We start from the raw sequence: 23,602 nt of genomic DNA, 5'->3' as shown, positions 1-23,602 counted from the left end.
TTATATTCACAAACACTAAAGCTATCTATTTCTATCAATATTAAATAGCTGATGAAAGGAAAGGGTGCGTTTTGTATTCACAATTATACAGTATATAACAGTATGCTATTGTAAGATTATAAGCAACTACAAATAATATGTTCTATAATTTTATCCTTATGATATATCAAATATATACACAATATAACAAAATGAATATGTATATCAAGTGTTCTATAAATGCAAAAATATGAAAATCTTTATAATCACTTGTTTGCACAGAGTAAATAATATTTCTTCCATTCACAAAGCTCAGCTTTTTTTTTTGCACTATGAATCAAAATTAATTCTACTATTAAAGGGAATGAATCACCAAACTCTGTTGAAATGTACCACTCGAAAATGGTGAACTTTACCTACTGATAAAGCTCAATTTCAGCTATTTGTATCCCTTTTCAAAACTACAAATGAAACCTGTAACCTGCAGTTTCATGAATTTCAAATATGCTGACACCCTTAACAAAGATTTCATGAAAATTCAGAATATGAATATAAACATTTTCATATATTTAGGATGAGGACTATACCCCTGATCAATATTTCACAGATGGCAATGTAAACAAGTAACTCAAAAAAACAAACATAAACTGTGTCAAAAGATACCCTTAATGCTTCAAGTCCAAAGTAAATCTGAAACACACAATGAATATTCCACATTTGTCCACTTTTAGAGAGTCCACATAGCTATCAATGTCAATAAGATAAATTTATTTCATTCAAATTTGATCACAGTTACCTAATATTCTGTTCATTTAAACACAAGCTTTCATCAAGAATTATTTTGAGAAAGGCCTGCTTTGATATTGGAGATGATTTTGGAGGCTTCACGAATACCTGATAAATATGCTCCTGTCACAGACTGTGGAAATTGTCTGTTGGTGGCCTGCAAAAGAATGTTGAAAATAAAATGAAAATATGACACTTATTTGTTAATTTATATTTTATATATATGAGTAATTAAGAATAAAGAGAAGGGAATTAGAATGCATTATTATTTCTCTTGGTCTTTCTTTCCAAGTTTTGAAGAAACAGGCTCCAGTATATTAAGATATGAAATAAGCAGCTAACCTCGCCAGCGAAGTAGACCCTATCATCCAGTTCCTCAGCTAGAATATCATATATAGATCCATCACAACCTATAGGCATATAGCTATACGCCATGCCAATATGGGGATCATCAGACCAATGTGTCACTAGAAAATTTCTTGGTTCTGGGACAGTCTGAAAAGAGTGAATTTTTAATCATTTTTTTTTTCAAATTATATGAAAGGGATATATTTCTGTTAAAACCAGTGAATCCGCAATCCCTTTAAGATATATTCGTTACTGTGAATTCAGGGTACATATATATGAAGTTTAAATTTATTTATATTTATTTACACTCAATGTTCAAAGGATTAAATAATGAACTATATTACCTCTTGTGGAAATAAGGAGCGTAAAGTTTTTAAACACATCTCCATAATTTCTTTATCACTTTTATCTTGCATGAGTTTCAAGGCGTTACCAGATATATTAGTCACTAAAATACCACTTTCATTTTCCTAAAATATACATAACAAGTGGGTGTGTTACTGACGTAGAAATAGGTGGGGTTTAATACTTACTGAGGTAGAAATAGGTGGCATTAATACTTACTGAGGTAGAAACAGGTGGCATTAATACTTACTGAGGTAGAAATAGGTGGCATTAATACTTACTGAGGTATAAGTGGGCAGGGCTTAAAACTTACTGAGGTATAAGTGGGCAGGGCTTAAAAGTTACTGAGGTAGAAGTGGGCACGGCTTAATACTTACTGAGGTAGAAATAGGTGGCATTAATACTTACTGAGGTAGAAATGGGTGGCATTAATACTTACTGAGGTAGAAAGGTCATAGAATACATTAAAAAGTCCACGCTGGCTCTCGCTGACAGGTACATGGCCAAAAAAATCATCTCCATCAGTTTTACTCTTCCAAAACTTCTTATCAAATTGAAGACAAACCTGCAAAAAATTTCATTTTGTCAAAGTCAGACTCAAGATGGTTTTGTCTGATATGATTATGTTGATAATCCATGATAATCCAGATGATAATCCAAGTAATTTAAAACATTTATTGTCATTTGATACAATAGGATTAAATATACAAAAAGCTACATTTTTTATGGTTGAAGTGTAGGACTGTAACAAAGCAAGGCTTTCATGTAACATGATAAAGAATGAAATGAAATAAGACTCATACTTGTATTGTGAAACAATTGGCGACAACTAAGCTGATATTTTCTATGTTTAAAGTTTATTTTGTCACCATTTGTTTTGTTAAGTCATTGTTGGTGTTTTCAGACAAGATAATACATTTATGCATTTTTTTTTAAACAAATTAAAGTAAAACTTTTTGGTGATGGTATAAGTTTAGATTGGTAAAAGGGCTCAAGCTCAACTGAGTTATGTGTATCACTTATCAGAATGTAAATCCTACTTCAATTTCCCTTGCAATTCAATAAAAACACAACATGTTATTTAGACTGTCCTCGTTTTTAACTGTCAACACAATTCCCATTTGAACTCTATGGTAATTACTCAAACTTTCACTGTATTTTTTTGAAGGTTTCATAAGAGTTGACTTATTTGGTATATGAATATCAAAAAATAGGTCAATGCCCTCATATCAGGTCTCTTAGTTCAGAAAAACATCAACATGTGTTCTATCACCTGTCAACTTCAATAAAATCAAATTGAAATAAAAATCCAAAAACGCCATTTTATGCGAGATTATTTCTTTGTAGAACGTGACATCTTTGAACCATGTTATGTTTATATAATATAGACCTTTACAAACAATGAACAATACTGACTATCAAATAATCTGTATTATGTGTTTCAGATCAGACAAAAGAAAGGCATTAGTGGCCATAAAATATTGTAAACTTTATTTAGCTTTGTTACTGATGCATAACATAAATAAACATTCTAATATGCCTTCATTGTTATTGGATACAAAATGATTCTTTATCAATCAAAGGGTTAAAGATGACAGGCAACACTATGCAGTGTGCAATAAGGGAAAGTTTTCTAGAGCAACTACATTGGTCATTTGTTTTTTAGATTTCAACCAGTTTCAAATTCAGAGAGAACCTCTATACATTGGATTACTTTGCTCAAGTAAAATAAATTCATAATATTTGAAGGTCACCACCATTTCCGAGACTGTCCTGATGAGGATTGTGTATCCAAAACATGTGTAGGCTCATATCAACTATATATAGACATTAGCTCAAATTATGTATTAAACGAACTTACTTTTTCTAGAGAACCAGCACCAAGAGAGTTAATGGCCTTAGTTTTCCTCTCTGATAAAGAAGGAGTGAATTGTATACATTGTTTCTGTAATATACCTAGCGGAACTGTAACTAGCACCTGAAAAAGAGTCATAGAAAGTTCTTATATTGATGTCGTCTTGGAAGTGAAAGGGTACCTAAAGTTAAGCCCAGCCCTCAATGTGGTACCCTGTCTGGGGCAAAGGGATACTGTAGAATATCAGACAATGTCTTGATGGACTCATCAATGCCCCATCCATATATCAAGTCTAAGGATTGTGTAAGGACAGATTACTCTAGCTATAAAATTACTAAGAACCTTACCTTATGTGCTGTGAAAGAACTAGTATTAGTTGTGACTTTTATAGATTCACTGGAATAATCTATACCACAAACCTTCAAAAATAAAATAAACACCTTCAGAAATCATTTCATTTCAAAATGTGGTCTCACTGTTTACTGAATTTGAAAGACCTTCTGCAACAGAATTTGGTAAGCTTCCAAATCCAGCTGTCCTGATAAGGATTGCATACCTAAAACACATGACAACAGCATACGATGAGCGAAGATCAGAACTTGCAGAAATACGACTTACCTGAGTATTGTACTGTATGTCTAAATTTTCACTCAATTTTTCTAAAATCTTGGAATAACCATCTTTAAGTATGACCACATCACCAGTAAATTGTGGTTGGGATTCGTTGTGGTCCCAATTTAATGTGGACACCCTTGACAAACTGGCACCACAAGCATACTCTAAATTACTAAGATGAAACTGTAAGATCTTTTCTTCCTCCTTGGGAAAAAACTAAAGTTAATGATTCTAGGTTAATAACAAACTAAAATAACAAGCTAAAATAACAAATAACAAGCTAGAATAACAAATAACAAGCTAGAATAACAAATAACAACACACAGAGAGTAACATCTTAAACACAAGCACAGCATCAAATAGCAAAAACATAAAAACAACATGAAGTTAGGCACACTTAAATAGACAAAGTATTGCATACAGGCATAAAAACAATTCTGTAACCCTTTCCAGAATCAAAGTCTCACACATAGTTTGTTACATCTGAATGTTGCTAACTTTCTCACATGCAGGTAACTCCCAATAAATTGTGGGGTAAGACCTATATCAAAAGGGCTATATCTCTATACAAGTTAATAGTAATAGGAATATTTTCTACCTCTGTAAAAGGGAGTTGAGATTCTTCTTTAAACTGTTTATGCATTTCATAAAATTTATCTGAAAAAAGAGCAGACAGTTTATGATCTGTTTAAAAGGAGAAAACTTACATTCAACAATCCAATTCATAATCCATAAGTTCACAAATAAATGAGGAAGATATGGGAAGACTCATTAAAAATGAAATACCTTTTTAAAATACAAACTGTCAAAATCTTTCATGAAAAATTTCAAGCAAATGGGAACAAAACTCAAGATAAAAAAGAATTTAACTAAAACTAACAGGTAAAACTGTGATTAACCTTGGTGCAGCTACAATACACATATATTCCTCACCCAAATGAAAGGGACAACTTACCCAATAAATTGACATCACTTTTGGCTCCTTTACCCTGCCTCCACTCTGCTATGACATCTAGCATGGCGTTAAAATGGAAATCTATTCTCCTATCAACTTGAGGATCTATAATATCTCCTGTACAACTCATTAGACTACAGTGTTCCTTTACTATTTTATTTTCAAGACCAGCCTGTAAATAAATAGTACACCATATCAGATTTTTCTATCCTAAAGATAGCTTCATGAGGATCCCATCTACCAACTGTTCCTGGCCTTTCTTCTGAGAATTTGCAAGAGAACCACATGTCAGATTTTGATTCTGATAAGAGCTATATAACACAGACATGAAAACTAAAATACTTACTTGATGTGAAATAATAGAAATGGGATTATTTATATGACCAATTAACAGCTGAGCTCCACTACCAACACATTGTCCAAATTTCTTACTATCTTTGATTCTACCTCCTATACAATCTGATGCTTCTAAAACCTTCACCTGCCAAAAACAAAACAGTAAGATGATTGGAGGGCTAGCGTTTCTAAAACCAAGATGGTCTAATGCATTTCTAGATGCCTTTAGTGATAGTAACGTCATATATGGTGAAGCATTTCTATAATTACAGAAGCTAAAATACACAATCTCTTCCAAGCTTCTTTACCTTGATACCCATTTGTTTCAAAAATCTGGCCGATGTTATACCACTTATACCTCCACCAATAACTAATACTTCTTGCTGTAAATATCAATGGCATATATTCAACCACTTTCTCAGAAGATAGAACTCAAGTTCAGCTATCCACATGAGCTTAACATAACAAACCATGGGAATAAAATCTTGACTTGCTTAAAGGTAGACAACTCGAATTTGACAAAGGATCAAGTCCTGTTGGACAGACACCTGAAAAATGCTCCACAAATGTCACTGATTAAATTGCAGACAAACCAGATGTCCGCCAAGCCAGTTAACCCTCTATACATCAACTTACCTGACAGTCTTGTATGTGTAATTCAGTTGGTATAGATAACAATCCAGTGTTAATATAGCTTTTACTAGTTAAATATTGTAACATTGGTTCTATATCATCTACTAATCGTATCCTAGTTAATCCCCTACATATCAAATTATTTCTACATTTTTCTTTAGTTAACCATTGCTGAAATAGACCATGTAACATATTGTAGCCTCTGTATAGTGATACTATCATATAGTCGAACTGTAGCATTTTACCATTTCACTAACTCAAAATTGGATTGATGCCATGTGTTTCCTGATACAAATAAAAAGTCTAGAAAACCTCTTAACAATCATTTAAATACCAATGTAAGCAGTGACAGAATTTCTCAAAAATTCCCAAAAAACATACACAGAAACATTAGTATCTCCTTTAGACAAAGAAAATCTCTTAATAATCCTTTATAAATGACTGCCTTTCTCAAAAACTTCTCCAAAGAAACTTACTGTCAAATCCAAAGCCCATAAAGACATAATAAGATTTCGAAGAGCTAGGTACAGCATTGGGTTTTCAGAGGTTAGATGAGAGAAGGTAAGCTGTTCATCTGTTTCTATTAAATCAGGATGAAAACTCAGGGCTGTTAGTGTCTGTTCATCTTTAGTAAATGGTTGGATTAAACCACCAGGATATTTTTCTGAAATGAACCGAAATGGTATTTGAATATAAGTATCAAACTAGTAATGAAAGTCTAGGTGTGAATAGGTATGATACAGTGAATCCTTGGGATTATTGCCACTGAAGGAAATGCTAACTGAAGAAAGCTCACCTAAAGGATTTGGTTGAACCTCTCGAACACTGTCATCAGATACACTAAGTCCTACACCATCCGGATAATAGCCTGTCAGGAAGGGTGCTGAAGGACTGGAATATAAACAGGGTGCTGAGGTCACTTGAGAATACCATCTTCTATATTGTGTTGCTTCAACTCTCTAAAAAAAAAAGATGAACAAAATCATTCAGAGTTTTATTTCTTAAAGATTAAAAAGAGTATTGGACTTTTTTAACAGGTACCACAGAATTTAATAATAATTTGCCCAATGTCCACAAAAACCTGTAAATTTGTGTTTTACAGATGAGAGAAGGTATTTGAGTCAACACAGAAACAATACTCACTGCATCTTCTGCTATACTACAAGCTGTTGTTTGATTCTCTTTCTACAAAATAAAATAAAGTCAAAATATAATTATGCGACAATTTTTGAATAAAAAAAATGGTGAAAAAAATATGGATCACCTTGGTGTTTTACAATTCCTATTTTGGAAGGAATGTTTTAAGGTTGGTTTGTATGTATGTCAACAAGAGAGTTGAAAAATTTGAGGAAACTTACCTTTACACCTGTAGAGGTCATACCACATTTAAATCTGGCCACTAATTCCGATGTGAACTGACATTCTTTCGACAGTTGGCGCCATTTTCCACATGTTTTCGTTGTACATTGGCACCAATAAGGTAGCATCTGATCGGAGAAAAACAGCATCAATTTGGGGTCATTTTTACCATGAGTAGACCATTTTCTTTTCCATTCTGCAAACTTGGCATAACCATCTTTATGACTGTGAAAAAAACCATTGAATTAGAGTCAGGGATTTGAATCAGTTTACGTCTCTAACCCATGAACCAATGAGCAAATCAACATTTCCTAGTAAATTTTAGATTCGCAACTAGTTTATTTGCAATCAGTGTTAAGGAAAATAGCATGAGATAAGTAACACCTAAGGTTACCAGACTTAAGTTGGATTGCCTAAGGATTAAATAACAGACTGACTCCTAAAGAATTCAGCTTACCTTCTGTAGTAAAAGTCAAAACATTCATTACAGAAATGTTCTCCTTGTGAAATATGATACCATCTAGACGTCCACGAGCTGCCAGCACATCTACAAAAATATACTAATTTGTATTTTGACATTTAATTTCAATAAAGAGCTCAGTCATACATGGCTGGCAAATATGATCATTTCAGAAACCCTTTTGCACCCAAGGTCTAAGCCTATGTTAGCAAAGACATTGTGAAGGAAAAAACGGAAAGGGTAAGCTTACCTTTCAGTAGCTCGAGCAAAACAGATGGGCACTTTAGCTGGACACCCAGATCTTTCACAAGCTCTTCTTGGTTTCTTACTTTTAGATTCTTCTTCAGAATCATTCTGATATTTATTTGATCTTTTGATTCCTCGGCCTGACCTGAATTAGTAAAGCAAGATGGAAATTAACATACTTATAACAGAGCAATGATGCAATATGACTGTGTATACATGTGTGTTTTTTATGTAACATCTGTCATATTTGATGTGGTTCTCCTACCTTAACTATTAGGTACTCAAAGATCCTGTCTACTAGCTGGTCCTTGGGAAAGATGACTTATTGAAAATTACATCTTAACCATAATGATATAGTAAACTCATTTTACTACCCATTATAGTGGTCTGGCATTTGCTCTCTCCACCTTGAGTGCACATAGGCCTATATCTTTTGGTGTTGGCACAATTACTTGGCAATTATCTATGTACATACCTTTTTATTTCAGGTTTATCTTCAGCCATTCTCTAACACCTTTCTTTATCTAACATTATCCCAAAACTTTGTAGCATACACATGGGTCATAGATGCAGTCTGAAAAATAAGTAAGGGATATTAAAGGATTGTTACTGATGCTGAAAATTATTGCCCATGTGAATGTATAGTCACATCATAGCATAGCATGCATAGGAATATTCCCCTGCCCCTACCATAATTAGTGACGGTGGCGTGGACCATCATTACATAACACTGGCGCGGCGCATTATTGCCTTAATGTAGCCATAGACAAGTAGGGGTAATACTTTATGTTCAGGCCTTATGCAAGGATTTAGCATGGGTGCACATATGACATTGCTTGTGGGGACAGAAACTGTATTTCTAAATAAAATGGTGACCATTTGACAACCGCTCTGGCCTTATTTTGTGTTAAAAAGTTTGATTTAAAATAAAAAGTACATGCTTTGTTGTTATTCAATCGAAAAATCAATGAAGGACATTTTTAGCCTCCGAATTGAAGAGTTGCTTGAATGTAAAACAAGATTCTAGATTTTGGGGATTTTTTTGTCTAAATGATACACTTGCTTTTAAACAACTATCTAACAAAATATATTTGAATCTTAATCAGAATGAAATTCAAAAATTATCAAACACGATATTTCATCGTAGACTTACCCCAAAAATTATTTTTATAAGTCCACAAACATATTAAGGCAAAACTTACATAAAAGTGGGCGTTCCAATTAATATCCGGTTCACAGGTGCCCGGATGTCATTATAAATACGCGATGTCATCTGACAATTAATACAATATCTAAATATAAAAATATATAACTGACACATTCTCAATTAGGTTGATTAAATTCAAAGTCACGAATCCAAAGGACCTAGACATCGGTCCGTGATAATGTACCTAAATGGCTGATTTTAATTTAGAAACAGACGCACTGCTTGTGGATGATAATTATATGGAATCCGCTGAATCCAGGACGAGTCAAAACGGGTCAGTTTATCATATCGGTCAAGGTACTCGACTAAACAGCATTCAGACTAACGGAGAAGCCAGAAATCGTCGGGAAACTCAAGCAGGCAGCGGATCTGATGACGATGCTATGCTAGATATCGTCATGGACGGTAGAGATGATCAGGGATTACATGAGGAAATAGGAAACAGCCAGTCTAATCTGACAGACACTTTAGATGAACTGCCAGTTGGAAGTGGACATTATGAGGATTTCCATACAATTGACTGGCTGCGAGATATTGCCAGAGATCGCATGCGACATCGTCATATTGTTAAAAAACGACAAGATGGATGTTTTAACAAAGTTAAGAGTGCCCATGATGCATGGTCTGGTTGGGTATGTGTTTTATTTGTGGGCGTCGCTGCAGGCGTTTGTGCCGGTATTATTGACATTGGTACCTCATGGATGTCGGATTTAAAAGAAGGGATATGTTTAGAAGCCTTTTGGTTGAACAGGGAACAATGTTGCTGGTCTGGAAATGCCACAACTTTTGATGAAGATGGTGGTTGTAATCAGTGGTACTCGTGGGCCAAGCTGTTCGGGGTACAATCATCTGAAGGTGGAGCTTACATAGTGAAATACCTACTCTATATTGTTTGGGCTTTGATTTTCGGCTCCATTGCTGCACTCTTTGTCCGTGTGTTTGCTCCATATGCCTGTGGTTCTGGTATCCCTGAAATTAAAACTATATTAAGTGGCTTCATCATTCGAGGCTACCTCGGAAAATGGACACTCTTGGTGAAATCTGTTGGCATGATGCTTGCTGTTGCTGCTGGACTTAGTCTTGGTAAAGAAGGTCCATTTGTACATGTTGCTTGCTGTTGTGGAAACATATTCTCTTATCTGTTTCCCAAATATGGAAGGAATGAAGCTAAAAAGCGTGAAATATTATCAGCTGCCTCTGCTGCCGGTGTGAGTGTGGCGTTTGGAGCACCAATTGGAGGAGTTCTTTTCAGTTTGGAGGAAGTGAGTTATTATTTCCCTTTGAAGACACTGTGGAGATCCTTCTTCTGTGCTCTTATGGCAGCGTTTGTGCTGCGTTCCATCAATCCTTTTGGAAATGATCATCTTGTAATGTTTTATATAGACTATAATGAACCGTGGTACATTCAGGAACTGATTCCGTTTATATTCCTGGGACTTCTTGGAGGACTTTATGGAAGCTTCTTCATCAAATTCAACATTAAATGGTGCAAATACAGGAAGACCAGTTCTCTGGGAAAATACCCCATTATTGAAGTGCTGATCGTTGTGTTCATCACTGCTCTATTGAGTTTTCCCAATGATTACACACGAATGAATGGTAGCGAACTCATCCGATTATTGGTACAAAGATGTGGCCCAGAGGACAATACAGACCTTTGTGATTACAAACGCAATTTCACTAATCCCTATCCCTATACAGAAAGCGTTACCATTGGTGACGGAGTCAAAAGAGCACTTTGGAAATTGATGCTTGCTTTGCTCTTCAAAGCTCTTATTACTATTTTCACCTTTGGTATTAAAGTACCGTGTGGACTTTTCATTCCTAGCATGACCGTCGGCGCCATAATGGGGCGTATGGTTGGAATCGGTGTGGAACAATTGGTAGTTCTGTACCCAAACTCTCCATTATTTTCCAACATGTGTCAATCTCAACAGACTTGCACGGTAACTCCAGGAATTTACGCGATGGTTGGCGCCGCTGCAGCTCTTGGAGGAGTCACCAGAATGACTGTGTCCTTAGTTGTCATAATGTTCGAACTGACCGGAGGAATTCAATTTATTGTGCCCATGATGGTGGCTGCCATGACCAGCAAATGGATCGGTGATGCGTTAGGTCGTGAGGGAATTTATGATGCTCATATTGGTTTGAATGGTTATCCTTATTTGGACAGTAAAGAGGAATTCACTCATACAACTATAGCAGCTGATGTCATGCGACCGAGATGTTGGCGCTACGGGTTAGAAGTTCGCAATGATCCTCCGCTGAGTGTGCTAACGCAAGATTCCATGACAATAGACGAAATAGAAAGCATATTAAAATCGACAGAGCATAATGGTTTTCCCGTGGTTGTTTCTCCAGAATCTCAATATTTGGTTGGTTTTGTGTTACGTAGAGACTTGAACTTAGCAATCACCAATGCGTTAAAAAACCAAGAGGGAATAGTGAGCAATTCTCTGGTAGTATTTATAAATCAAAGTACCCCCAATTTAAACGGCCCCCAAAGTCTCAAGTTGAGGAAAATTTTAGATCTAGCCCCCATTACTATCACTGACCACACTCCCATGGAAACAGTGGTGGAAATGTTCCGAAAGTTAGGTCTTCGTCAAACCCTTGTTACTCATAATGGACGCTTGCTAGGCATCATCACCAAAAAAGATGTTTTACGCCATGTAGCTCATATTCAGAATCAAGACCCAGATAATATTCTCTTTAATTAGATCATGGATCAAAATATTTTAAATGTGATTGGCAGAAATAATCTGGAGAGTAAATTTTGTCCAATCATGTAGTAGAAAATCTAATCTGGAATAAGTTTGTTTTGGCTTAAAAGACACTGGAGGATTGCTACTCCACATATCATAAAGTTTTTAAGAAGGATTTCAATACCTTACAAACATGTTTTGTCCAAAAAAAAACTAATATTTGCTTATATAATGCTAATATTTAGCCAAAAAATGAATTAATATTCTTGCCTGATGTGTAATATATTGTTGTTTGACAATTTTATTTGTTTCCTGACTAAATGGCTGATAACGCAATCTCACTTGTAATTTTACAATGATTGTTTAAAAACACACTGATATTGTGGGCCTCACCTTGTCTAAAAAGTTGTTAGTTAAGATATTATAATGAATACGAGGTATTTGATTGTTTTAAGTAGGGGCCAATTTTGAAAGTTCTGTTTTATTTTAGCAATATGTATGAAACTTCTGGAATCTGTAAAGGGTGTACAGGGTCCTAAAAATGAATGGAATAGGGGCTTGTGTGGTCAGTTTTAGGGCCAACTTATTTCATTAATAACTTATCTTTAACATTGACAGAAAGAGACATTATTAAATAATAATAAAATAAGCAATTTGGGTCAAAATATGAATATTCTGTTGTTTATCTCCAAAATCATATTTGTTGGTTATAATGTTGATAATTAAACCATTACATGTATAGTGAAGACCAGCAAGATGAAATCATTTTAAGTTATTGATCTGAAGCTGAGTGGCTTCTAGGAAACATTAGGTGAGAGGGCCGAGTAGAACCCACCAAAATTTACAAAGGGGCCACAGGACATTCTATCACTATGTTAAAATTTGAAAGTAGGGGGGCCTTTGATACTTTTTTAATCCCTTTAATTTCCATTTAATACAATCCTCAAAGTCTCTTTAATATAAGCCCTAAACATGACTAAATTAACCAAATGATTTCAACTATATCTACATGTAACTAACGCTATCTTTAAGACCAATGCTATCTTGTGCAATATCTTTCAAGGTCTAAAATGTCATGAACAAACACTTTAAAGAATACTATCTCTCTAAGTATTTCCCTGCATGATTATAAACTGGGGTTGTAAATGAATCAGAATTGACAATGTTAGTAAGGAAATGACTGAAGTACTCAAGCTTAAAGACAATAATTCAAGAACAGAGATTCAGATGATTAACAAAGTAGATTTTTAAGATGTTTTCTAATCTATTTTTTCCTGTGTATGGAAGACACCATTCCAGTTATAAGTCAAACATCTGTGTCCTCGCTGCACATAAATAGTTTTGAAAAACCTGTCTACTTTCCCTTTAAGACTGACCTATCCCACTTTCTTTGTCATCTATGTTTAATCTTAGCTTAAGAATAATGGAGCAATTAGCTAAATTGAAAAAAAGTAAGAAGCAAAATTGACCTAGGAACACTGGGTAATGAAGATTCGAAATTGTAATCTTTTTAAAGCACACACTCACCCCTAATCCATGGTTAAGGGCCCAGGGGTGTTAAATATGAAACGCAGGGGAATATATTGTTAATAATGCTTGTTGTGTTGTATATATTAGTATGTAATTGTATTTATCAAGATTAATATAATATATGAGACTGATAGAGAGGTTGTTTATTTTTAATCCCCTGGTCCAACTCATAAGGAGCAATATAATATAAGAGGCCCATAGAGAGTTCAACTCATAAAGAGTGATATAGACAGTGAGACTGACACACCAAATGTGACACCAGCCGGGTTGCTGGAAGATGGTGTATATTAGCTACAAGTCAAATATATGCTGAGACATTTTTGATCTTGGGCAATAGTCCCATTAGTTGTTGAGCTTATTGATATTGCACCACTGCTGTTCAGAACTACAATGGTTTTGAAATGAAAATTTTGGAAAGAGAATGGCAGAAAATGTTCCAAGCCATAGCTAGCAATTACCATGATATACAAACTAAAATGAAATACACACAATGAAAGTATAAATTAATTTATCATTACTTATAATAAGGATACAAAATGATGTATGAATTTGAAATGAACAAATTAGTTTTTCAAACTGATCAAATATAATATCATAGAATTCAGAGGTAGCATCAAAATATAGACCTGTCTCCTTAACAAAGCTAATGTAACAGATATACAGAGCTAAATAACAGATGTAAGCTAATATAACAGATGTACAGAGCTATATAACAGATGTAAGAGCTAATGTAACAGATATACAGAGCTAAATAACAGATGTAAGCTAATGTAACAGATATACAGAGCTATATAACAGATGTAAGCTAATGGTATGGATATGAATAATTAACATACATTATAGTGCATATTATACAAGCTAATTAACATACAAATATGACTATCTACGGAAATATAAAGCTAATGTAACAAAATAAGTTATAACCTAATGTAACAGATGTAAAAAGCTTATAACATAATGTATAAGGCTATTTAACTGATGTAAAGGCTAATGGGACGGATATACAAAGTTATGTTACAGATGTATAAAGCTAATATATATAACCATTGCAACAGATATACATGTAAAAGGATATACGAAACGAATAGGCCAATATAAAATTCTAATGGGCCAATATCTAAGGCTAATGGGCCAATATCTAAGGCTAATGGAACTAAAATACAAAACTATTTAAAAGCTATTCAACAAAAATAACAGATAATAATAACGGTTATTGAGCACAAGTCAAACGATATATACCATACAGTGAAAGGTCTTTTAAATTGAAGTCTTTTTGGCACTTTATGGCTTGGGATCGTAACATCGCATTGTCTGTATCAAAGCATTTTCAAATCTTCGTTGCTTTTTGCATTATATTTCACCTCCCGTTCATGTGCACCACACTAACTTACCAATGTCCAACAGAAACTGCAAAAACCTCCCTTAGAAAACTAACATCTAATAAGGACGTCTAAGTTTTGTTTTATTTTTTTTGGTTAGAGGGGGAGAGGATTGGTCACTATCGATTGTTTGTCATGAATTGGTAGACGTTACTTTTATAATCCAGTTCTATAAAAATGGTGACACATTTCTATAAGCCGGACCCAATTCAAAGATTTACATAGACACTTTCATCCGCCAGAGGATTTTTTGTTGGTTGACGGAACCTTTCTATCTCCGATTCGTTTTCGTAATCCTCAAGTCCTTGTTCCAGTTCCACTTCTTGTTTTACTTCCGGTTCCTGTTTCTCTGGTTTGGTTTTAAATTTCAAATCCTTCAGGACCAGGTAATTTTCGTAATCTTCTTCCGAGTGATCTGTAGACCTCTGGAGGGAATTTTTCCTTACAGACTTCAGTTTTTCAATTTCATTTTGGTTCTCATAATTTTCTTCGTCGAGTGACTCGTCATCCTTCGCGTACTGCTTGTTGTCGTTTGCTCCAGTGTTCTCCGATCCTACCGGCTCGTACACATCATCGGTTGTTGGCTTGGGTTTGGGCTTCTTGACCTTGGTTCTTCGTGTGGACTTTACGTGTTTGGGTGCTGCTGGAGCTGGAGGAAGTTGGTCCAGAATCGACTGCTCACGAGCAGTCTGCTCATTGTCCTACAAAGGAAGATACCAGATACAGATTTCAAAGCTTGGGCTAAGCTGACACAATCGGTAGATATTTTCACAAATTTGCAGATCCATGACGGTGAAATACATATCAATATGCACAAAAATGGTGCAAAAGACCAAAGTTGTGGTTTACCAATCCTATGTACAGTCAGTCGTATACAACACTATTTTGGGCCCAACTCTTATTTAAGAACCTACCCTATTGTTTCTGAGTATAATGCTCTGTGTTGGGTCAACGGTATACCTAAGGACCTTGTCGTGGCCCTGTGGTATACTGTTCGGCAGGTCCATAGCATCTAGTGGATGGCGAGTGGCGGTCTTTTTCGACCCCACTTCTTCTTCTTCGTCTCTAGGTTGAAGAGGTTCCACATCTATAGGTGCACGTCCGATGGCCTGAAAGTAATAGTTCGAGATGAAATCTCGGTCGGTGCAGGGCAATTGGCAAAAATGGCGCACGATAATCTTTCAGAGGACACGTGGAATGACTATATTGAATCCATATGGTTTCCATGGAAGCTATAACCGGATTCCGGGGGAGGTTTACTGTCCTTCTGTGTGTACTAAGGACGCTTAGATTCCATTTTACACATTTCTGATTCCATTGAAAGCAGAGGTAGACGCTAGCCCAATGGGCAACATTTTGTAAAAACCACATACGTCAGATTGGAAATCAGAGAGGTGTCAAATGGAACTATAAACGTCCTTAGTACACATACAAATCCTGTAACCCCCGCTCGGATCCTTGCAAAAAAGAAAAATGGTGCTTACTTCCGCTGTCAATGTTAAGTTTACTCTTCCTGGACTTGCCTGTTTATGACGCTTTCTGCGACATACAATAACAACCACCACAATAATGACGATCACAATAACCACCACGCCACCGCAAGTACCACCAATAATAACTGGTAGGTTGTCCGTCGTTGGGGTCGATGTTGTATAGGCTATAGTCTCGATGCTGTTACAGCCACCAGTGTCATTGTTTCCATAGAAACCATCGGGACAATTTTGCACACAAAATGAATAATTCGAGTTTTCTCCAATTGACGTCGACGGAGCTGTGTTTACTCCGGTTGATGTGGTTGAGTTCAAGGTAGAGGGAGTTGTCGATTCCGAACCACATCCTGTGTCAGGCAAGTTCCATTGATCTATGATATAGAAACCAGATGGACAGCTACCACATGTTTTTTCTGGACACAAGCAACATTCTGCTGGTGTGGAATCCGTACAATGCTGTGCCTGAAAAGAAATTGAAAAAATTTAATGAATATTGGAGAGGGTTTAATTTTAACAGAAGCTGCCAGATCTTTAGTTCCTTGCAAACTCATGGTAGGCTAAACGGATGGAGTGGTGGCTGATATAGATTGGCCCAGCTGTAAATAGGCATGCGTAACTTGGGATCATTTAGCCGAAGATTTCAGTCTGGATGATTTTTGGCCAGTTAGACACGAGTAATTCCGAACAAACTATGACTCTATGGTTCAGATTGTGTCGCTTGATTACACCAATTATCACCAATCAGTGTCACTCTGGTTGAATTTGAACTCAGTTTGCCAGAAGCTGATTGGCAGATGAGATTTTAAACCAATGATATTACAATGATGATATTCTGGTTTCGGTTTAGAGGATTAATCTGATGGTCACTTTTCTTGTGGACAATCCAACTACCAACTACTACGGCTACCAACAACTACCTAGTTTGCGATATCAACATCCTAACTTGTCATCTACCTACCTACCTCTTGTGGACAAAATGCCGTATTATCTTGTGACGCTACAAATGATTACTTGACAATGAGAATCAGGGTTTACACGGATAACAGCATAACAGCTGGTTCAATAATCAATCCTGATAAGTTTGCCCCATTATAGGCATTATTCCACTCGTATATCAATGAGAATCAGGGTTTAAACGGATAACAGCATAACAGCTGGTCCAATGATGAATCCTGATAAGTTTGCCCCATTATAGGCATTATTCCACTCGTATAACAATGAGAATCAGGGTTTAAACGGATAACAACATCAGAATGTAAATTTGCATAGAAACTGAAGAAGTTTGTTAAAAAAAAATTAATAGTGAAAGCGAAAGCTAAGACGTTAGCTCTTATCAAGTCACTCAGGTGGTAAAGTAAATATTTGCACGAATTAAAATAAAATCTCAGTTAAAGTACAAAAACCCATAATTGATTCAGGAAGTATACTATCTACTAATGAAGTCGAACGTTAAACCAACTATTATTATATTATATTATTAATATATTATATTATTATATTAATACAGTGTTTTATCAATGATATTCTCTGATTATTACATTCTTCATCTTAAAATGTATTCATAGATTGGGTAGTTGGGTCATAGTTTTATAGTTGAATGGGTCTTAGTTTACAATTAGATTGGTTGGTTGGTTTTATAGTACGTTGTTTTATAACGAAAAAAGTTTTATAGATGGGTCTTATGTTTACAGTAAAACGATGAAGATAAGGTTTGATTCATTACATGGTACAAAATTATTAATAATGGGACACAAAACTCGATTTTATTACAGGATTAATATTACGTGAATGAAATGATTAAAATATAGAGGTCATCAGCTAATTAATTCATCAAACGTAAACGCATTAATTATTGAACCTAATTAAGATGTAAGGATGAAGATGTCAAATTTTTGTTAAATGACTAGGCATAGATAGTGGACTTCTATTCTATTCTATTCTATTCTCCAGTCCTATATTATCCTATTCTGAGAGGAAATCTTCTCAAAAATGAAGTTAGGATGTGCCGATGTCATTTTAGCGTAATTATGCAAGAATTCATAGCAAGACAACATATTTAACATACTGTACGTGCCGAAACGATAAATACAGCGATACACATAGTTGCAATAACCTTTATTTTTTCAAGATATCTATTTTCTGAAATGGTAGGCACATATACAATATAACAATAGGAAGATATATCTAAAAAAACCATTAAATTCCCGAAAATCAATTTGTATTTGGAAATTCCATATTTAATATTTTTCATAATAATATTTCCGAGACATATCCGTGTTCACTATAGAATTCGAAGAGGTGTATTGTATGCATTATCAATTAGTTCTTTGTAGACATGAGTTCTTAACTATATATATGCTTTTCATAAATAGCCATTGTGCGAATATGCATATATATATTTTTAAATGCTTGTTTTATAATAATAGGTTCGATACAAAAATATTTATGTCTAATTTTTTATGATTAGAATTTCTTATGATAACAACTTTAAACGTTGACATATCACTGTTTTGGGGGCTGACGAATGGCGATGGGTACATATTTTCTTGTTTGAAAGCATTGTTCTCATTTTAATATGCCAAACTAGCATTATAATATATGATATAAACTCATATATGACCAATTTAAAATGGCTTAAACATTAAAGTTTTGGATTACTAGCAGAAATATAACTCAAAAAAACCTCTATTTTGACAACTAGAGAGAAACGATGTAAAAATTACTCAATTAATATTTTACACGCCTGGTTACTTTTTTTTTACAATTATTACATTATAACTTACCGTGTGTACGTCAATCACCACCACTAACAGTAATAATATAAAACACTTGAATATCTTCATTTTTACATCGTCTGCTTTGACAAATTAAAGTCTTCTGCATCCAATTCCCGCCAAAAGTAATTCCCGCGTTTCGTAATGTCTGTAAACTGAATATGATGCATTAAACTTCAAAAATGAGTTCTATCACAGCCAATTTCCTAAATATCTAAATGAGGAAGTTTAAAAGATAGCCTCAATCACGTGATCTACTAGGAAGTTTTGAAGAGACATAAATATCTCGTATCTTTATTGGCTAATGTAAATACAATTGAATTGAATTGAATGAACTGTTGTATGGAGTAAGGACTAAATGTAGATAAAGTCATAATAGGGGACAATTCAAAGCCCTTCCCATGTTTATAAGCAGGTATAATAACACACGCTGTCAAAGTGTGATCGTTGGTTTAAGGGAATTGGCTGTCAAAGGGTGAGAGTTACATTATTTGCATAAATTGTAAACAAATGTTAACAAGAAATATAAACAATTTTATTTCAATGAAACAAATAATCAATTTCAAATGATTAGGAAATGGCCTTGAAATAATCTTTTTGACCTTTGAACTTAATTATATCTTATATTCATGAAAAAGAATTTGCACATACACAATCTCTTTAATTGCAATTACACAAAATAATAATTTGTATATACACATACACATATATATATGTAATTTGGAAATATACACAAATTAGCACATACACAAAAACATTATGTGCTTTTACACAAACACATAATATTCTTTTACAAACACTAGTTGTTTGTATATACACAGACATATAATTTGCACATACACAAACATTTAAATTTGCATTTACAATTTATATCTACACCTAAATGTGTAATGTATTTAATTTACACAAACACATAATTTGCTATAACAAACACTTTCAACACAGACACATCACAATTGTTCAATTTTTAGATTAAATTTGCACTTGAGCGAAGGGTCATTGAGTTCAATAATTTCAGGATACCCATCCTGGTGTTTAAATTTGAATAATACTGAAGTTCCATGTAAGTTCACACAGCCAATACCTCTTCCAAATTTTAATTCATTTACAAACACACAATATTGTAAATATATTTACATAGAAACAGACACCTGATTGATCAGTATTATGCATCCTTTGTCCTGACACTCATTTCGTTCCTATAACACTTGTTAATATTTAATCCCAATGAATTGTTAATATTTAATCTCAATGAATTCTTAATATTTTATCCCAATGAATTGTTAATATTTAATCTCAATGAATTCTTAATATTTTATCCCAATGAATTCTTAATAATTTCTTCTTAATTTCTGAAGTAATTCCTATTTTCAAAAACAATTTACAATTCGTCCCTTTCCTGAATATGTTCATGTACAAAATCATACATATCTTCTAATGTCCTTGACCTTGAGTATTCTTCTACCAATATGCCATGCCGGAATAGAAGTAAAGTTGGATACCCTCTTACCTGAAACAAAATATCAACAGATGTTTAAATCTTCAAGTTCCGATCTGATCATACATATTTGTCATGACCAAAACAAGTTTCATAACAATTATATCAGATCACAAACAGCACAAGAAGTCACCCACAGAAAAATATGAAACAAATCATCTGCACGTATTAATCTGATGGTTACAAATTATAAAATAACAATGTCAAATTACCTTGTTATCTTTACAAATCTCCTCATATTGTGTACAATCTAAATCAGCTATAACTACTTCTTCTGTTTCAGAGAATTTTTTACTAAGATCAATCCAAGTTGGTGCTAACTTTCTACAATGTCCACACCTGTAAAGAAATATATATATATATATATATAGTTTTTTAGTCTATTATTAAAGGGATTGTTAAAAGGTTTTATAAATTTTTTATGTGTATGGAGGACACTGATATCATCAATTTACATCATTCCAATTTTCAATCAGAATAAAACTAAGTGTTTGATGAAGTCACTTATCCCAAAGAGTCTTATGCTAAAGCATATTCTGAAGGAATTTCTAGTGATTTAGAAGACTATTTTCAACCCCCGAAAAAAGTCCCTTAAAGACCTAAACTTACCAGGGTGCGTAAAATTTGATGAAAGCTAATGGTGAGGATTGTACTTCTTCATATGTTGAATCTGTTAACTCTACCATAGGAGGCTAAAAATACACAGAAATAATCAAATTAAATACATGTTTCACCAACCGATAAACTTTAATTTCAGCTATCTGTATCACTTTTCGGAAATAAAATCTAACATCTAGTTCTCTCACACTTTAATAAAGAAATGAAATAGCAGGTTCTTGGCTAAACCTTTTTGGCAATGATCATTCCCAATTACCCCTTACAACTGGGTCAACTGAGAAAAGACAGCTACCCTGGATTTTTAGATTTTCAGTGACCATGTACTGACCTCTTCTTCAACCTCTTCTGGTATTTTCCCTTCTGACTCCTGCTCCTTCTCCTCTGGTTTCCTATTCAACATTTTATCCACAAAGTTTTTTAAATTCTCATGATCTCTTCCTCCACTATATTTCTCTACCTGCAGAAAACAATATTTACTTCACAAAACCCATATTTTGTTGAACAACGGGAGAAATTCACTATGTCAAGCTATTGTGAATGGCTTCTAATACCTTGACTTCATTAGGCTCTTTTCTAGTATTAAAACATTTGTACATGCAGCAATTTTATTGGATTATACCTTAACAAATATAGCCAATCATAGCCTTAGATTAAACACTTACCTCTTTACCATTGGAGAAGAAGATTAAAGTTGGGTATCCTCTAATAGCATTACTAGAGCAGACACTACCATGCTGTGTACAATCAATCTACCAAAAACAAAAACAAGGGGAATGTTTCTTTCATATTTTTATAAGGCAAATGTGGGTGGACGGACAAACAAAATTTGCCAAGCCTCAAATTGGTGTATAAAAATATGTTGTAGTTTACCTTAGCTATAGTCACATCTTCTACGAATTCAAATGATCTGGCCAAGTCGTCCCACACTGGAGCTAGACGTTTACAATGGCCACACCATGGAGCATAAAACTTGACAAAATAATTTCCCAACTTTATAGTTTCATCAAACTTTTCATCGAGAACAAGCAGTCCTTTTTGGGGCTCAGGGACTTCAGGTTTTTCCTGATCTGCCTGCAAAAAAAAAAAACATAAAAAAAGGAAGTTGAAATACATAAAAGAACTGCCATAAGGTGTGAGTTCAATGAATCAAAGTTATGGCATTTTTTGTCAAAATTAAAAAAAAAACCATAAAGTTGGATACCTGCTGTTGTTCTTCAACAAATGATTTTAAAGATTGGATATCCCTGCCACTTTTATATCTTACAAAGTCAGTAGGATTATGGAAATATTTTAATGTTGGATATCCTGTTATTTCATGTTCTGCACATAATGGTGTTTCATCTGTACAATCAACCTGAGAATAAAAATACAGATTCCATTAAATATGAAAACATTCAAGAGTAAACATAGCTTATTTTGTCAGTTCGTTATTGGGGTTAGTCAACAGGGCATCACATTAAGAGAGTTTACATGTATAGCATAATAATATTGTTCCCTTGGTATTGGGGTTCGTCAACTTGGCATCACCTTAAGAGAGTCCACATAGCTCAAATTCTATAAATATATTCTGTATTACCCACCATGGCAATTGTGACTGGACTATTTTCTAATTTATTGTAGACTGTGGCCAGTTCATTCCAAGTTGGACCTAGCCTCTTACAGTGACCACACCTAAAATACAAATCAATAAAGGTCAGACACCAATTTGTCTACAATTAAATACAAACTAGCTGCTTTTCCCCAACATAAATGACAAGTAGGTTAGCCTGAAAGCAGTCATTATCATAACTATAATGGTAACAGCTGATAAATTCTTTGCAAATCATTCTATATAATCATATAACTATATCATTGTAATACAAGCTTGACTGAATTGATTTTTTTCTTATATTGTGGTACACCACTACTTGAACTTGAATTGATTTTAACTGAATTACCAAAACTGACGTGGCAAATGGATAAAATGTTTGCTAAGCAATTAGCAAAAGACATCAATTGCCTAAATCCACAGAACTTGTTAAAATCTTAATCTGAAGTTTGATTGGAAGGGAGTGGGGCTTAGTGGCAGTGTGATTAGGGGCTTCTAATCTTGCCCAAGATCAAGGGTCATGATAAAAACACTCACCATGGTGCATAAAACATAACAAAAAGTTTGGAAGATGAGACGGCATCGTTGAATGTATCTTTCTTCAGAGTGACAACGTTCTCACCATGGTCGTCATCTGCTTTTGATTGAGCAGAACAGAGAATTAAACACAGAGTCAACACGTAAACAAACCTATCAGCCATGTTGGATTTTACGATTACTTTGACAATGTCGTAATTTAACATTTTCGAAATTTTGCAAATTCAGCTTTAAGTCATTTAATATGTTATTTAAGTGCCAAGGTTATTCACAAACCAAGATTTTTAAATATTTACTTTTAGTTTGATATAAAAAAAGCGAAATATCACATTGTCGTAAAAGTACCGGAAGTTTGGTTT

The 23,602-nt window shown here is 34.3% G+C and overlaps 4 protein-coding genes across 4 annotated transcripts; 1 reads left to right on the top strand and 3 right to left on the bottom strand.

Moving 5' to 3' along the window:
• Positions 1-808: 808 nt before the first annotated feature.
• On the bottom strand, positions 809-8,061 carry LOTGIDRAFT_145165 (hypothetical protein; the record flags this gene model as incomplete). Its single annotated transcript, XM_009056971.1, has 17 exons — positions 809-922; positions 1,108-1,260; positions 1,458-1,583; positions 1,898-2,023; positions 3,320-3,436; positions 3,661-3,732; positions 3,932-4,132; positions 4,527-4,585; positions 4,884-5,055; positions 5,230-5,364; positions 5,528-5,602; positions 5,856-6,023; positions 6,329-6,516; positions 6,619-6,811; positions 7,211-7,436; positions 7,669-7,758; positions 7,922-8,061. Coding segments are annotated over 17 exons (2,355 nt in total), but the record flags the coding sequence as incomplete, so codon positions are not given.
• Positions 8,062-9,363: 1,302 nt separating this feature from the next.
• LOTGIDRAFT_145169 (hypothetical protein) lies at positions 9,364-11,844 on the top strand (the record flags this gene model as incomplete). The annotated part of the gene is made up of 1 exon (XM_009056970.1): positions 9,364-11,844. One exon carries the CDS (start codon positions 9,364-9,366, stop codon positions 11,842-11,844), a length of 2,481 nt encoding a protein of 826 aa, XP_009055218.1.
• A 3,103-nt stretch (positions 11,845-14,947) lies between these two features.
• LOTGIDRAFT_175507 (hypothetical protein) lies at positions 14,948-19,071 on the bottom strand (the record flags this gene model as incomplete). The annotated part of the gene is made up of 4 exons (XM_009056969.1): positions 14,948-15,439; positions 15,653-15,847; positions 16,223-16,690; positions 19,012-19,071. 4 exons carry the CDS (start codon positions 19,069-19,071, stop codon positions 14,948-14,950), a joined length of 1,215 nt encoding a protein of 404 aa, XP_009055217.1.
• Positions 19,072-20,383: 1,312 nt separating this feature from the next.
• On the bottom strand, positions 20,384-23,407 carry LOTGIDRAFT_145171 (hypothetical protein; the record flags this gene model as incomplete). The annotated part of the gene is made up of 9 exons (XM_009056968.1): positions 20,384-20,512; positions 20,713-20,839; positions 21,110-21,177; positions 21,459-21,575; positions 21,781-21,867; positions 21,989-22,189; positions 22,320-22,472; positions 22,699-22,789; positions 23,244-23,407. 9 exons carry the CDS (start codon positions 23,405-23,407, stop codon positions 20,384-20,386), a joined length of 1,137 nt encoding a protein of 378 aa, XP_009055216.1.
• Positions 23,408-23,602: the final 195 nt, after the last annotated feature.

The sequence above is a fragment of the Lottia gigantea genome (genome assembly GCF_000327385.1).
Source record: "Lottia gigantea unplaced genomic scaffold LOTGIsca_294, whole genome shotgun sequence".
In the NCBI taxonomy this organism is placed as follows: Eukaryota; Metazoa; Mollusca; class Gastropoda; family Lottiidae; genus Lottia; species Lottia gigantea.
This window is presented reverse-complemented; position numbering and strand designations above follow the sequence as displayed.